Source organism: Cyrtonyx montezumae, unplaced genomic scaffold (assembly GCF_038088225.1).
Source record: "Cyrtonyx montezumae isolate F1298 unplaced genomic scaffold, pur_monq_1.0 scaffold_7, whole genome shotgun sequence".
NCBI classification, from domain to species: domain Eukaryota; kingdom Metazoa; phylum Chordata; class Aves; order Galliformes; family Odontophoridae; genus Cyrtonyx; species Cyrtonyx montezumae.
The window spans coordinates 784,436-802,247 of record NW_027072078.1 but is presented as its reverse complement, the minus strand read 5'-3'; the positions used below and the strand labels follow the sequence as shown (position 1 = coordinate 802,247).

Genomic DNA, 17,812 nt, shown 5'->3' with positions numbered 1-17,812 from the left:
GACCAATGGTCCCCTGCTGAAACCTGCCTCCATGTGACCGCTCGTCTGTATACAGCTAATGAGTTGATGGACCTAGTACAGCGGTTCCATCAAAAACCAAGGGAAAGCATACCATCATGGCTCCTAAGGTTATGGGATGCAGGAGCTGAAAGTGTTTTAGTGAATGGGACAGAAATGTCAAAATTAGCATTCATAACAATAAACCCGGCCTTGAGACAAAGGTTATATGCAGCCGTCCACTACAATGATGAAAACCATTCTATTATAGATTGGTTGATGGCGGCATGCTGCCTAACATGGCCTAATAAAACTGATATTCCTCTCAATACTGGTTTGTGGTCCTCTATGGAGGACCTCCAGACATACATCAGAGAACTAGGTATGAGGGAGGCTCTGTACGCAGATGCTTTTGAAAGCCCCGATATAGAGAAATTTATAGCGGGCATGAGAGATCTGATACTGCAGCAGGCCCCCTCCCACCTATATGGGATGTTGGTTTCCATATTAAATCCGTTGGTGGCATCAGAGGCCATCATACAGCAGGCAGCCCAGTTAGTGGCAGACTTGGGGGAGACGGAGCGCGTAAGAACCAGGCGCAATGTTCGTGTAGTGGAAGACGCTGAGGCCTTCCCTATTAAAACTAAAAAGCTTGCTCCATGGATACCCCGATCAGGCCCCGTACGGGTATCCTGGAAGACTATGTTCAATGACCTCATACGGGCTGGGGTTGCATTTACCAAAATTGATGGGCAACCCAACCATGTTTTGTTACAGCTGTGGAAACAGCTTAAGAATGATCAAAAATTTCAGAGTGCTCCCAGAAAATCGGGAGTACGAATTATACAAGAAACACCGACAACAACCTGGAATCTGGCCGACTTTATAATACCAAACAGAAGGAAAAAACATCTGCAGGTGTCGCTGGCTACAGTACCTGTGGCAAAAGATTTGGATCTGGCAAAGTTCATGGATTAACGGAAAACTCTGGTCCCCATAGGGCCTCCAGATGTGACCGGAGGCCCTATGTAGAATTAACAATATTCTGGTCTAGGACAAATGTGCAGAAGGCGATGGCTCTAGTGGATACCGGTGCAGAAACGTCAATTATATATGGAGACCCAACAAAATTTAAGGGTAATAGAGTGATGATTGGTGGGTTTGGGGGACAAACTATTCCAGTCACCCAAACATGGTTGAAATTGGGGGTTGGGTGTCTCCCGCCCCGGGAGTATAAGATGTCGATTGCCCCAATTCCAGAATATATCTTGGGCATAGACATTCTATGGGGTCTGGCTCTCCAGACAACTGTGGGAGAGTTCAGGCTACAGCAGAGGTACATTAGTATCCAGGCAATACAGACAATATTGAGGGGCCATGCGAAACATGAGCCCATTTGTTTGCCGAAACCACACTGGATTACTAATGTAAGACAGTACAGACTCCCGGGGGGGCAAGAAGAAATATCAAAGATGGTGCAGGAATTAGAAAAAGTAGGTATTATAAGACCTACACACAGCCCATATAATTCCCCCATATGGCCAGTACGGAAGTTGGATGGAACATGGAGAATGACGGTGGATTATAGGGAACTGAATAAGGTCACGCCGCCCATCCATGTGGCCGTACCCAATATCGTCTCCTTAATGGACACTCTTAGTAGGGATATTAAAACCTACCATTGTGTCCTGGATTTAGCAAATGTGTTTTTTAGCATACCTATTGCTAAAGAATCACAAGATCAATTTGCATTTACGTGGGGAGGCAGGCAGTGGACCTTTCAGGTCTTGCCACAGGGGTACGTGCACTCACCAACATACTGTCATAACTTGGTGGCACGTGACCTGGCTGACTGGAGAAAACCAAACAATGTGAACCTATACCACTATATTGATGACCTCCTGTTAACATCTGACTCACTGGAAGCAGTAGGGGAGGCAGCAGATTCATTAACTGCCTACCTAAGTGAAAGAGGATGGGCTATCAATCCTCAAAAAGTGCAAGGTCCAGGACTGTCCGTAAAATTTCTAGGGGTAGTCTGGTCAGAAAAGAGCAAAGTGTTACCTGATGCCATCATAGATAAGGTTCAGGCATTTCCAGTCCCTACAACACCAAAGCAGCTGCAGGAATTCCTGGGTATATTGGGATATTGGCGTTCCTTTATACCTCATTTGGCGCAGCTGCTGAGACCTTTATATAGACTTACCAAAAAGGGCCAATTATGGGATTGGGGGAGAACAGAACAGGATGCTTTTCAACAGGCGAAACAGGCTGTTAAACAAGCCCAGGCACTGGGTATATTTGATCCTACCCTCCCAGCTGAGCTAGATGTTCACGTAACTCAAGATGGCTTTGGCTGGGGCCTGTGGCAATGTCAGAGTTCTGTTCGGACCCCCATTGGATTTTGGTCTCAGGTGTGGCATGGAGCAGAGGAAAGATATAGTATGATTGAAAAACAGTTATTGGCTGCCTATTCTGCATTACAAGTGGTAGAGCCAATAACCCAAACGGCTGAAGTTATAGTCAAGACTACATTGCCAATCCAGGAGTGGGTAAGAGATCTGACCCACCTTCCTAAGACAGGGGTGGCCCAGGTGCAGATGGTGGCACGATGGGTCGCCTATCTCAGTCAGAGGAGGAGTCTGTCTTCCTCACCATTGAAAGAAGAGCTCCAGAAGATTCTTGGCCCAGTAATGTATCATAGTGATGCACCGAAACAAACTTTGGTTGCTCCACCACAGAAGAGTCCTGTCCAGGAAGGAAAATATCCTATTCCTGAAGATGCCTGGTACACGGATGGGTCCAGCAAGGGCAACCCAAGTAAGTGGAGAGCAGTAGCGTACCATCCTGCCACAGACACAATCTGGTTCGAAGAGGGGGATGGTCAAAGCAGCCAGTGGGCAGAGCTGCGGGCGGTGTGGATGGTTATAACCAAAGAACCTGGTGATGGTATCCTGAATATTTGCACAGATAGTTGGGCTGTGTATCGGGGGCTCACTCTTTGGATCGCACAGTGGGCCACTCAGGATTGGACTATCCACTCCCGACCGATCTGGGGCAAAGATATGTGGTTAGACATATGGAATGTAGTCAAACACAGAACTGTACGTGTCTACCATGTTTCTGGTCATCAACCCCTACAGTCACCAGGAAATGATGAAGCCGACACACTGGCCCGAGTTAGATGGGTTGAGAACTCGCCATCTGAGAATATCGCTTACTGGCTACATCAAAAGCTGTGGCATGCTGGGCAGAAGACCATGTGGGCAGCCGCTAAAGCGTGGGGACTGCCCGTATAACTATCGGACATAGCTCAAGCATGCTGAGACTGTGACATTCGCTCTAAGATAAGACCGAGGTCGTTGCCTGAAACTACAGCCCATCTTGCTAGAGGACACAATCCTCTACAGAGGTGGCAGGTTGATTATATTGGGCCCCTCCCTCGGTCTGAGGGGGCGAGATATGCCCTAACCTGTGTCGACACCGCAAGTGGGCTAATGCAGGCCTATCCAGTACCAAAAGCCAACCAGGCATACACTATAAAGGCACTCACAAGGTTGATGGCTGCCTACGGGACACTGCAAGTCATCGAGAGTGAACAAGGAAGTCATTTCACGGGTGCAGTGATACAATGCTGGGCAGTAGAAAATAATATTGAGTGGTGATTCCACCTGCCATATAATCCAATGGGGGCAGGCCTTATCGAACGTTACAATGGTATTCTCAAGGCTGCCCTGAAGACAGACTCTCAGTCCCTACAGGGGTGGACAAAGAGACTCCACGAGACCTTGTGGGACCTGAATGAAAGACCTAGAGACGGCAGACCCAGTGCCTTGAAAATGTTACAGACAACATGGGCCTCCCCACTTAGGATCCAAATTACGGGCACTGATAATGAAGTGAGACCTCAGATTGGCTGTGAGAACAATCTTCTGCTCCCTCCCCCGAGGACCTAAAACCAGGTACCAATAAAATAATGGACCATGACGGTGCGGCCTACTTGCACCATGGGGGACATTATTGGAGGTGGGGGGTTTGGTAGCCTCTCCGGTAATTGGTACATGGCCTATTGAAATAATGGTTAACATTCCAGTCTTTATTGCTAAAGGGACCCCTATCATGTCTCTGTGGCAGATCAGGACAACCCCTTTGGTGCCTGATATAGTCGTACAGCCACAGACATTGGGTCAAAGGGTTTGGTACAGGCAGCCAGGGCATGCCCCTGTACAAGCTGAAGTGTTAACCCAAGACAGGAATACAGCCTGTATCTTACCCTGGAGAGCAGATCTTCCCCTCTTGGTACCTCTAAAACACTTATATTACTCCCCATAAGTCTATGAGTCACCAGAAGGAACCAAACAATGCTACAGTGTTCCAGAGTTGTTATAAGACCATGTGCAGCATCTGGTGATGGTCTAACTGGGACTGATGACACATAAGATGGACCTGCACTGTGTGATTGCTTCCAGTAGATACCACTGAGCACTGGCCCAAAGAAGAGTTTGACTGATGTACCAATCATCACCCATCTCAGATTACATCAACATGCGTTGCAACAGGCAACTATGTAAGCGTCACGATGTATTGGGTCTCTGTATCAAGGGGAGCTCACCTTATGGTTACTTGATCAGTGGTTCATGTCGTGAAGGGGTGGAGTGTATGGGAACTGCTGAATCACGGCCTGAACCACTGATTGGTCACCTGGGGTGAGCACTGAGTCAGCCATGGGGGCACAGGTGAAGGTGATATACCTGTGTGAGTGGAAGGGGGGGAGCCTGGCTCCACCTCTCCCAAACCCCTTTTAAGGGCTGACCACCACCAGGGAAGGATCTCTTCTCGGAGATCCCTCCTATGTGGAGTCCCCTGTGAGCCTTGACATCTTGAAGGTGAGCCATTTTCTCTTTTGTATTATTTGTATCCCATCTATATAGAACTACCCAAAATATACTATCAAATATACTATCATCTATACTGTTTTGTTGTGAAGTACCATCCTTGGGAGTTATTTACCTCACAAGAGAGAAGACTCAGGTTTGAAAGTAAAAAATTTGTGTACCATATGCATACAGATTTCACCTTAAGAAAAATGAGCTGCATTTTACTGGCATAAATTTGTGACCGTGTAACGTGAAAGCTTGTGCTGTTCAGTCATAAACAAACTGGGAGGGAAAAGAATTCAAGTATACCAAACATTTAACTGAAACAACCTACTCTTCACCCAGCACAGACTGACATTTGAGTAAAGAAAATACATCAAACAAAAAACTCCTTTTTTAACATTAGATATAGCAAAAGCATGTGCTTTTTATTGCTAGAGTAATTTCATGGGCAACCCACCCAGCAGAGCAGCTGCCCTATCACTTCCTTGATTTCATATGCATCACATGTGATGTCTCAACATCAAACTCAGCACTTTTTTAAGACTTTTCAACAACATCTCAACAAACTCTTATTTGAAATTGCTATTAAGCATTTAAATATAATTAACCTTCTACAAAGCCTGATACTGAACTTCATCTCTCAAAACAGTAATTCATATTATTTCAGATTTAAACTAAGTTAATTTATGAAATACACAAAGATTTCAAAAGTATTATTTTTCAAGTTGTAAAGGTCAATTGAAAACTAAAGGCACAGCAGTTAAACCAGCAAGGTAACAGATCACTAATTTGGGTTTTCCGTGCATCTCTGCTGAGTTGTATATCATGCTACTGTCTGCACAATATGGCAGATCAAGTTGAAGAACAGGGGAAGGGAAGCTGAAGCATAAATGTTAGGTCCTTTGAATGCTACTAAATCCTTTTACAGCTGTTGAACTGGCTCAACAAGTAAGAAGGGACAAAAGGTGACGAACAGTTTCAAAGCACTGAAAGAAAGGAAAAGGTGTACAAGGGTGGGAAACAGCTCGAGGCCAACCTCTCAGTCCCTACTCGATCTAGGTGGTCTTTGCCATCCTAGGTGGTAACTATCCACTAATGACCAAATGGACAATGGGAAAAGATGAATTGCTCAGACCTGACTACTAAGTTCAGACTGCTTGAGAGCCATCTGCTTGAGGATTTCTCCCTATTTTTTACTGAGTAAAATCTTCATTTCCTCTGCTAGCAGCAAGCACAAAACATTTGCTGTACCCAGACAACTTGAGCTACACTGATGGTGAGATGATTTTTCATGAAAATTTACTACAAAAAAAGTCAACCGAACAGCACGATTTCCAAATTTATACTCCCAAAACAATATTTGATCACAATATTTTGATCCCAAAACACAATTTGATCACAAAGGTTTCCTCTTGTAATGCTAAAATCAGTTAATTAGAAAGACAGATGAATAACAATCTCTTGGTATTTTCAGAAATTATTATCAGTCAAGCTAAAAACTTCTACAATCAGACAACCTAATCACATTTAGTTCTCATATATTCAATTTAAGCTAAGTATATTAAGATCAAACCAAATGAGTTTATTAAGATTCAGACGTTTTCTGATCATAGCTGTCCCATCTGTAATAAAGTAGTAGTTTTAATTCTGTAACAACAAGAAAAATAACTGCACTTTTTTTTTCCTAAAAATTAAGTACTATATTACTGTTATAGACTCCAAAGCCCCAGAGTAAATTCCACATTCCAAGAAACTACAGAACAAATGGTTGTAAGGTTTGTGAAACTCAACTCATTCTAATGGAATTACTAGTCTGAAATACCCACGAAGATGTAATAAAACAATACATGTGTCTTAGTTATGTAGAAAGGGCCTGTATCCTTGTATTTTTTCAGAGATTTGAGAAAGATCAAATTCCTGCAGAGTCCTAAACTCATCAACCTACACTAGATAACCCATATCCAGCTCACCAAAATAAAAGTGAACCTCGGGGAGACAAGGTTCACTGACGCATCCAAATAACTGGCTTTTGAAGAGAAAGGAAGTTCCACAAGGTAATTCAGGGACATCACAAAGCAATCCTACTTCCACATTAGCAGTCCCAACAGAGGAAAAAATATGTTATGCAAGAAGGCAGCGTACTAACAAAGAGAAAGAATTCCATGAATGTGTCTGCTCCTTAAGATAGACAAACCCTTTTGAACTCATACTCCTCCACTGAAAAAAGCCTATTGTTTGAGAAGTTTCTACTGTGAACTGACTGCCAAGGTTCCCAGCAGCAAGTATAATGATGTGCCAGATGGTTGTCAAGGTAGAAGTTCTCACTATGTTATCTGAACATGGTCTTGCAAAATACTGTGGATGAACCAGCAGCAGTAGCTCATGTAGACACAAATAACATAGTAAAGGTAGAACAGAGGTTATGGATCTACACCTTGAGCTGTTCAGAAAGAAAGCCAAAGAAATCACTTCTGGTAAAAGACAAGGAATTACACCATGAGATGGAGAACAGGTGACAGAGAAAAACATGGAATAAATAATAAAAACCAAACCAACCAACCAAACAAACCTTCCAGTTAATTGAAACCAGAGCTTTAAAAAGAATAAGGACATAGAGAAAGGACAGAATTAAATTTATAATTTAGATTTCTGAACTCAAAGTGGAACCAGTCTGCTGTATTGAAGTCAAGAGGGACATAGGAAAGATTTCTAAGAGTTGTGGGAAGTAGAAGTGCCTACGCATGACAGAATGCCATTATGCATTTTTCAATACCAGCCCATAGCACTAGAAAAACTCAACCCTGAAGCCTCCCTTCTCCTTCAAAAGGGAAGTGATCCTTCCTCTGCTCTTTTCATGACATATGACTGCACGTGTTCAACACTAGAATTACACAGACACTGCCCTATGATACTGTTGCACTAGGCAGTATCAGTGAAGGACGTTATTTCTCAATAAACCTTTGCTGCTCTCCAGTTCCTCTGAGAGAAGATCAAAAAGCTTTATCATGACTGCAGAATATCTCCTTCTGGGCACCTTTTATAGCCAACACAGGGAGGAAGGTGAAAGAAGAACCAGAACATACTGACTCACTACACTTAAGGGTTCTGGTGGTCTCTCAGTTTCTAACTGTGGTCTTGAAACTTTTAATCCAATTTTATGGGCTATTTAGCAATATCAGAGTGACAAGGAGAAGCAGCAATGGCACAGCAAGTAACAGAGCATCTACAAACAGAAACAAAATTAATGCCTGTGGCAGACATCTCCCTGGCCCTGTCTGACAAGTTAGATGGCAACTTTCTTCTTACTTTTGTGGTACCACTTTTGAATGTCTTATGATCACTCCCTCCCATTCAAGCACAATAGGGTTTTTCTTTATAATGGAGTTGTGTTTTCCCTTTCAGTGAGACACCTTGGTCTTTCTCCTATTCTTTTCCCCCCCCAAAAGCCTTCTCCAGATTTCTTTTGCTGCAGCTTTTATGTTCCTATAGTATGCCTATACAATAATGGAGAAGAGGGTCTTGTCCTACAGATGAGAGCCAGCAACACCCACAAGGGGGCTGTTTCCCATTCCAAGCTTGCATCTCAGCTTCTTCAGGAGGAATTATGGCAGAAACACACTAACAGAGAAAGTGTGAAGCAGCACTGTACTAAGTCCCTTAGCTAACAGCTAACACCAATCTGCTGTTTAGCAGAACACATCAAACAGAATGGACCCAGGATTTTATGGTTGGTTTTGCTGCTCAGTCAATACCCAAAGAATTGGTCAGGACACTGATACTAACACTAGCTTTAAGCAACTGGGAAATTTCTGAACAGACCAGAAAAGTTGGCTTGCACTTTTATCTAGAGGCTTGCTTATGAAAAGCCTTTTGTCAAACCTCTCAACTGCTAAGCTCATACATGCAACCAATCCATACTTGCCATTACCACACCCTTCTGCAAACGTTTTAAGGAGTTTTGCAATACAATTATTTGGGGCAGGCATCCAACTTAAATAATCTGTTTTACACAGAAATAAACTCTTGATCCAGTCTCACTGCACATAAGTCCCCCCCTTCATCTTTTTGATTAGGTCTCGGTGCCAAAATATTTCATTTGTTTTCAAGAATAACTAGAGGAAAAAAGGGGTAATGCTCATGTTAATATTTTGAGGTTTTCAACAGCCCTAAAAGGCCCTAAGTGGGAAATCCAGAGCTTAGGAAAATTGCAAAGCAAATCATATCAGAATTTGTGCAGTATAATAGTGTATTTTATTTGAACTAGTAATAGTCGGGAAGTAGTAGACAAGCAGAAAAGACAATTAAATAAATACAGGCATGTAAAAACTTTATTAAACAATTCCTGTGTGCATCCATTGGTACTTAACTTTTGCTCCTTAAGAACAAACAAAAAAACCCACCACTACCCCCCAGAAAAAACCCAACACCAAAACAAACCAACCAACCAATGACAACAAAAAAAATACAACAAGATCAACTTTGACAGTAAAATTCAGTTTTATTATTGGCCTACTATCACTAATTATACTTGTTTTTCTTAACATTTTCCAACTGCTTTTATAAAGCCTTGGCTCCTCAAGAAGTTGACACCGTAGCAATTAGCTCTTGGAAAAATATTTACAAGTAAAGAACACTGAATAGCATTCCTTTCTTAGGCCTCAAAATGCTCCACATACATCTATATACACTTTTCCTTATTAAAATAAATACATAAAAAATCATGTGATTTAATAAAACAATCGACTTGTTCCCTTTAAAACTATTTCACCTTAATTATGCATTTCAGTAAATAAACTCCTTTTCCAACGTAAATATAAAACAGCATAAATAACAGAAGTGAAAGATGCCTTGGTATGCTTTCATTTGTCTCAGATTAGAGCACAAATGAAAAGCTGGCTTAGCTGATAGCACTGAATGATCATAACAACTGGGCTCCCTATGGCTGAGTGCTGCACAGTTTATTAAAGAATGGAGACCCGTAGGTGACAACAGTCCCATTATTAAATCCCCTTCCAAGATGACAGAATTCTTGACTAAATTAGACCAAACTTTCTCTAACAACAGAGGAAAGAGTAATAGTGTCATCTGCTGCAGCATGGCTGCTACTGTTAATGTATATCATACCTCTGAGTAAGGACTGAAAGATGAAAATGAGCTTTTAGAAGTATGCATAATTTCTCCCATAGGGACAGTAAGAAAGTCAGATAGCACGTGGAGAATGGCAGTGGATTACAGAGAATTATATAAGATCATGCTCACCATTCTTGCTGCCATACCCAATATTACCTCCCTGATGGACACATTGAGCAGGGAGATAAAAACCTGCCATTGTGTCCTAAAGACCAAACCATTTAAAGTAAATCTGACATCGATTCCTTCACAGGATTCCACCACACATACACACTTGATTGACTACAGTTTTACTGTTATCTTTGAACACTGCCTCCAATCCATGACTTCCAGAAGGCACATTCTCAGGTGGTACAAGTGTGCCTGCTGTATTCTGTTGAAGAATGAATTGTATCATAGGACAGCTTACGTTGGAAGCGACCTTAAAGATCATCTAGTTCAAAGCCTGCCCTGCCACGGGGGCTGCCCAGTATCCCATCCAACCTGGCCTTGGACACTTCCAGGAATGGTTCATCTCTGAGCAACCTCATTCCATTTCCTCACTGCTGAGTAAGAAATTTCTTCTTGACATCTAACCTAAAATCCTCCTTCTCTCACCACTATGTCACTATATCACTATCACTTGTTCTATCACTACCGGATCATGTAAAAGTTGGTCCCCTTCCTGCCTGCAAGCTTCCTTCAGGTACTGGAAGGCCACAATGAGGTCTCCTTGCAGCTTTCTCTTCTCCAGGCTGAACAAGCCCAGCTCTTTCAACCTTTCTTCATAGGAGAAGTGTTACAGACCTCTGACCATCTTCATGGTTCTACAGCCCTCTGCCACCTTCACGGTCCTCTTCTAGACCCATCCCAACAGCTGCACATTCCTCCTGTACTGGGAGCCCCAGAGCTGCACACAGTAACTCCAGATGGGGCCTCACAAGGGCCAGGGTAGAGGGGGACAATCTCCTCCCTCTCCCTTCTGCCACTTCTGTTGACATAGCCCAGGATGCTGCTGTCCTTCTCAGCTGCAAGAGCACACTGCTGGCTCACATTCATCTTTTTTGTTCAGAACCACCACATTAAATCACAGAAAGCCAAAGCAATAGCAACAATGAGAACTGGAGATGATGCTGATGTGTCTGAGAAAAATCAGTGGAATGCAGCATATGCTGAAATTCCATGGCTGCTCATGATTCTAATTACAACTGATACCAAATACTGGAGGTTTGAAAGAATTCATGTGGTTTTTTTTTTGCCTCTAGACACTGATGTGATTCAGTGATTCTGACAAAGAGCTTAAGTGTTAGGGCTAAAGGGAAGGAGACATCACAGTGGGTCTCTGCTATCAGGAAGAGCAAATGGATGAGGCCTTCTATAAACACATAGGAGCAGCTTCACATTCATAAAACATGGTCCTCATGGGGGGGACTTCAACCACACCAATATCTGATGGAGGGACAACACAGCAATGCACCAGAAATGGAAGAGGTTCCTGGAATGTGTTGCTGATAACTTCCTCTTCCAAGTAGCATAGGAACCCACGAGACAAGGTGCAATGCTGGACCTTGTCCTCACTAACCAGTGAGTAATATGAAGCTCAAAGGCAGCCTTGGCTCTAACAGCCACAAAATGGTAGAGGTCAAAATCCTCAGGGGGTCAACGAGGGTGCACAGCAAGCTTCCTACTCGAATTCAGGAGAGCAGACTTTGAACTCTTCAGGGAACTGATTGTCAGGGTAACATGGGAGAAAGCCTGGGAGAGAAGAGGGGCCCAAGAAAGACGGATGGTATTCAAGAACCATCCCCTGCAAGTCATGAGGCAGTGCACCCTGAGAAAAAGGAAGGCAGGCAAGAATGCCAGGAGGATCAACAAGGAGCTCCTGGGCTTACTTATGCTCAGAAAGAAAGACTACAGGGAGTGGAAGCAGGAACACATTACTTGGGAGGACTACAAAGAAGTTTCTGAGCAACCAGGGATCAGGTTAGGAAAGCTAAAACTCAGACAGAATTATAACTAGCCAGGAGCATAAAAGGGAACAAGAAGAAATTCTACAGATATTTCAGCGACAAAAAGAAGGGCCTTCTCTGGAAGGAAACTGGAGTCCTGGTCACGAGGGATACAGAGAAAGCTGAGGTGCTCAATGATTTCTTTGCCCCAGTCTTCACCAGGAATGGCTCTAGCCACACTGCCCTTGTTGCAGAAACCAGAAGTAAGAACCTGGAGAAGGTTGATGTGCTTGCTGTCAGTGAAGATGGGGTTTGAGACCATCTGAAGAACCTGAAGGTGCACAAGTTCACGTGATCCAACAAGATTCACCCATTGGTTCTGAGGGAACTGGCAGATGAAGATGCCAAGCCATTATCCATCACATATGAAAGATCATGGCAGTCTGGTGAAGTTCTCACTGATTGGAAAAACATAACCCTCCCTTCCAAGAAAGTAAAAACAAGATCCAGGGAATTACAGGCCTGTCAGTCTCACCTCTGTGCCTGGCAAGATCATGGATCCTCCTGAAGCCCCTACTAAGGCACACAGAAAATTAAGATGGGGTGGTTGGTGGTAACCAGCATGGCTTCACCAAGGACAAGTCATGCCTGACAAACTTGGTGGCCTTTTATGATAGACTTACAGCATCAGTGGATAAAGGAAGCACAACTGACATCATTTACCTGGACTTGTGCAAAGCATTTGACACTGTCCTGCATGACATCCTGGTTGCTAAGTTGGAGAAAATTGATTTGATGACTGGATTGCTTGCTGGATAAGGAATTGGCTGAATGGTCACACTAAGAGAGTTGTGGCCAGTGACTCAACATCCAAGTAGAGACTGGTGATGAGTGGTGCTCCTCAGGTATTGGTGTTGGGGCTGGTATTACTTAACATCTTTGTAGGTGACATGGACAGTGGGATTGAGTGCACCCTCAGCAAGTCATGATACCAAGCTCAGCAGTGCAGCTGACATGCTAGAGGGAAGGAATGCTCACCAGAGGGACCTAGATAGGCTTAAGAGGTGGATCCACACCAACCTTATGAAGTTCAACAAGCTCAAGTGGAAGGTCCTGCATCTGGGTTGGGGCAATCATGAGCACAGATACAGGTCAGGCAGAGAATGGCTTGAAAGCAGCCCTGATGAGAAGGATTTGGCAGAGCTGACTGATGAAAGATTCAACAGGAACTGGCTATGTGCACTTGCAGCCCAGGCCAACCATATCCTGGGTTGCATCAAGGGAAGTGTGATCAGCAGGTTGAGAGACATGATTCTGCCCTCTAATCTCCTCTTGTGAGATTCCACCTGGAGTATCATGTCCAGTCCTGAGACATGGAAGGTAGTGACAGGATGAAGGAAAATTTAGACTGGATAACAGGAAGACATTCTTTTCTGTGAGGGTGGTGAGACACTGGAACAGGTTGCTCAGTGAGCTTGTGAATGCCCCCTCCCTGGAAGCATTCAAGGCTGGGCTGGATGGCACTTTGAGCAACCTGGTTTATAGAGAGGTATCCCTGCCTATATCAAGGAGGTTGGAACTACATGATCATAAAGGTCCCTTCCGACCCAAACCATTCTATAATCCTATGCCTATGAAACAAGAAAGTTCATTTCACAAGTAAATGACACCAAAATCTGCAATGGAAGATAGTTCAGAGAAACGTTTTCCTAAAAATGCAAAGCAAAAATGCCTTGGTTTGCCAGCAATGCTTCCTAATGAAGTTGTAATTTATTCAAAATTTCACCTTCAGGTTCCGTAGGTAGAATGACTTCTGTCAAATTCTTGACTGGTTAAGAAAACTGCATCACAATTAGCAGCACAACTTAAACAACTCAGGAATATTCATAAAGCAAGGTTAATAGAGAGATTATATCTTCATCGGGTAAGCCTGTATGTTCAGAGAAGTTGGAGAGCAGTCTTTTCAGGCAAAAGTCTTTCTCCAAAATTTTTCAGGACCACAAAATAATGACAGGCAGAATGAGTAAAATGGTAAGACACAGCACATAACCTTTTCAGTCTTAACAGGACTGCCATATTACTGCATTTGTCTTTAAATATGAATCTAGCAATTGTTTACCTGAAGATCACTTTCTCACCAGAAACTTGGAGGAGACATTTTATTCAAGGTCACAGCTTAAAAGCTTCTATCTTGAGAAAAGGAGAAAGGCAAGGGGACAGCACAACAAGAGATCAGAGGGACAGTCAGTTTTTGGAACAGTGATATTAGCCAAGATTAAAAACAAAAATTAAACCAAAACAAAACAAAATTAGCAGCAAAGGATAGTTCCACAATAATTCATATTTAATGAAAGGGAACAAAGACTACCTTCAAATGACTGGTCTCTCAGAACCTGTGAGGGTGGAATTTTATCTCCCCTTTAGGGTAAATAAGCTTTGAAATGATTACAAGTGTCTGGAACATCAGCAGAATTCTAGTATAATGGTATTGTAACCAATGAAAATAAATTTACAGTTACCAACATAGCACAGATGAGTACAGTGAAATATTTATTTCATGTTCAGTAATCACTTGTAATAGTCCATGTCCTGAAAACACATTTTTTAACCCTCTAGTAGAAATTACAGGTTAAGAGGTTGAAGCTATCTGCTGTCAAAAGCACGTTTAAGCCTACAGTTATGAAGAGTCGTAACGTTACATTTCACTTAAAAGGCATAGAAGTATCTAGTTATACAGAAATACTGATTATAATGTATTATGTTCCACTGATCCAACCAAATATTTTATTTTTGTACTCTGCAAGTGTTTACAAATAGCAAACCTTGACAGCAGTCTGACTTAGATCTCTGCCACGCCAAATTCATATAAAGTTGTGAGGAAGTGCTTAAATTATAAGCAACTTGGTATGCTGCTGTGCAAAGCTTCAGAATGATGAATGGCACCAGACACCTTGCAAAGATGCATTTGGATGTATAGGAGTAAAAGGTTCAAGAAATTACATCATAAAATGAGCAAGGTTTTCAGTGAAACTTGGTCACCTTGCGTCCCTGAGCGTGCTGCCCTAATAGGGAGCACATTCTGTACTTTCTTCTAGATATTTTCCTGTGTAGCCAACATTCAGTGACATTTTTCTGTTGTATTTCAAATGTGTTTTGGTTGTTGAAGTGCTTCTTTTTAGGACCACTTGATATTCCAGTGTGTGGGTAGTATCTCAGAGCGTGAAACATGGGTTCATGAAGAGAAAGTCGTTTTGTAGTTTGATCTCCTACTATGGGATGGACACCTGATCAGGGGATGAAGGGAATGTGGCAGATATAGTTTTTCTGAATTTTAGTAAGGCCTTCGATACCATCCCTTACTGCATCCTTCCAGAGAAAAGAAGACAAGACAGCACACATAACTGGAAAAGAAATTATGACCAAATCAAATTTAGGAAGACGTGAATAATTAGTGCTGGGGCAGTCAAATGACAGACTAAGACCTCTTCAAATCTAAAACACTGATACCTTTCAGTTGGCAAAAATATGGGGAAATGGGAACAATGGGAAAAAAATGGGACAATGGGAAACCTAATTCTACTACAGAAACTAAGGAGCAAAGAAAATTAGTAAAAAAACCCAACAAAAATTCTGTGATAAAATTGTTAATGATAAAAAAAATTACTCCAGGCTCAAAGCTATTGAGACTCCTACACATCATCTGAACCATTCTGAAGCTGTGTCAATTAACAAAATTCTGAGGTAGAACTAGGTTAATAGAACATATGTCAGGAAACTGAAAAAGGGTTGTAAGCCAAGTTTTTGCCAAAGTACTGTTCACTGCGCCCACAGGCAGACAGCTTATCCACTCTGTTTTTAGCACATGAAACCCAGATTTCTGTCATCTTAATGCAAAGCAAGGCAGAAACAGTAGACAAATCAGGTACTCAGATATATTAGAAATATATCTGAGGTGTCAGGAAAGTAGGACAAAAGTTGGGATCAGCTAATTTTGAACCTCTCCACAAGATGGATAGGAAAAACAAAAAAAAATTCAAGTAGCAAAAAGTCTAAGAGGATAGAGAAGCAACACTCTATGCTGCTCTACATTTTAAGATTCAAGTTACATTATTCTGTTTTTAGTTGAAAAAAATCCTAAAGCCTAATACACAATGACAGAAAAACTAGGAGACAGATGGTTTCTAATGCAATCTATGTGGGACATGCCTCCTTCAAATTATTGTCCAGGATTACACGAAGTTACCTCAGCGAGACACTTCTGAGTGCCTTCAGTTTGAAACAGATGATCCAATCAAAATCAAGATTTATTTTTTAAAATAAAGACTTGATGACTAGAGGCTGCCCCCTGCTAACTTGTGGGAATCAACAACATTAAAAAAAAAACAAACTAGAAAAATTATATAAAGACAAGTAGAGAACATAAAAGACATGAGCAGTTAATGGATTCCATTTTTCCTGAGCCCAATAAGGGAATAAAAATTCTGTCTGTGTTGCTATGAACTACACAGGTCACCATTTCAAGAATACAAGACAAAGAAACTATCAACTAGTTCAACAACTGGTACAAAAACAGCCAGGGATGCTTACTACTTTTTCTGATCACAAACTCCTGTAAAGCTGAACTAAACCATGACCCAAGTCTCAGGATTACTGCCTCTTTTCTCTCCTCTGAGAGTGTAACATTCTAAAGCAATACCTACTAACTTTTTTCTCATCTATGTAGAGCTTCTCATTGTCAGTTCCACTTAAACTTGTTTCTCTTTTTATTTTTTCTCATAGTAATATCAATCTCCAAAGCTGTGGTAAACTGGACTAGGGTTATTATAGCTCCTTTAGCTTTTTGGCCATTGAATTTAGAGTCTGGTAATAATGAGATGAAATATGTAATAGTTTATAATAAAGACAGTATTTTGAAGGAACTAGGAGAGAAGGGAGAACTAGTAGTAAAAGAATATGAAAGAGTAGGAATGACGATTAGTGCTGTCTTTGAATGGAACTAGCCAATTTGTATTCAGGAATAACATTACTTGTTACTGAAGTTATTGTAATGTCTTAGATGCAGTTCTCATACTAAAGGAAATTATAGGTTCATAGGTTCATTAAGTTGGAAAAACATCAAGTTACCATTTAACACTGCATATAAAGTAAACAAAAACATTTGACATTTCTTTCTTGTTCCACAAAAATAGCCATGTTTCACTACCAGTTAGATGCTATGCCAATCAAACAAATATTACTAGACTCATCTACTCTATTTAAAGAGCAGTTATAGATTTAACATGAGGCACTCTCTTACCTTGAATTAGTGGTATGTACCGTGCCAACAGCTTTGCTCTTTTCTTCTCATAGCCTTTCTGAGTGATATCACCTAAAGAAACAAAAATAAATTCATATAGTGTGGAATAGTACTGAAATAATCACTCTCATTTTCTTAATAGCTGTAAAGAAACTTGTTAACTTTGAATAAGTCAGATTAGCAATCAAAAAAACCCCGTGACAGAGAAGCAATTCACAGCCATATACCACAAATGAGTAGAAGTGTCTTAAACCTTACAGATATGTAACAGGGAAAGAGTTGCTTTATCTGCAGCACCTATGCTAAACCTGATTCTAGAGGTACACTCCATGATGCAGCAAGCAGCCCCACAGATTTACAGGGTAATGTAAACCAGCAAGGGATGACCAATCTGACTGTGAGCTTCTGTTGCATCAGACACTTGCTTCACCAAGGCCTGTGCCAACGGGCTCTGGAATCCCTGGGTAGGCCTCTGGGAGTCCTACATTCAACCATTTTGATAGATGCATTGTTAGAACATGATATAGCATGGAGCAGAATACAAGGAAGATTTCCACATAAACCTCAGATAAGTTTGAGGC

At 41.9% G+C, this 17,812-nt stretch overlaps 1 protein-coding gene across 2 annotated transcripts in view; it reads right to left on the bottom strand.

The window, feature by feature from the left end:
• DIP2A (disco interacting protein 2 homolog A) overlaps positions 1 to 17,812 on the bottom strand; it is a 104,952-nt gene that overhangs the window by 66,180 nt on the left and 20,960 nt on the right. For both annotated transcript variants that reach the window (XM_065750732.1, XM_065750734.1), the window contains exon 2: positions 17,232 to 17,303. In XM_065750732.1, the coding sequence (XP_065606804.1) occupies positions 17,232 to 17,303 (72 nt within the window). The remainder of the gene's footprint in view (positions 1 to 17,231; positions 17,304 to 17,812) is intronic.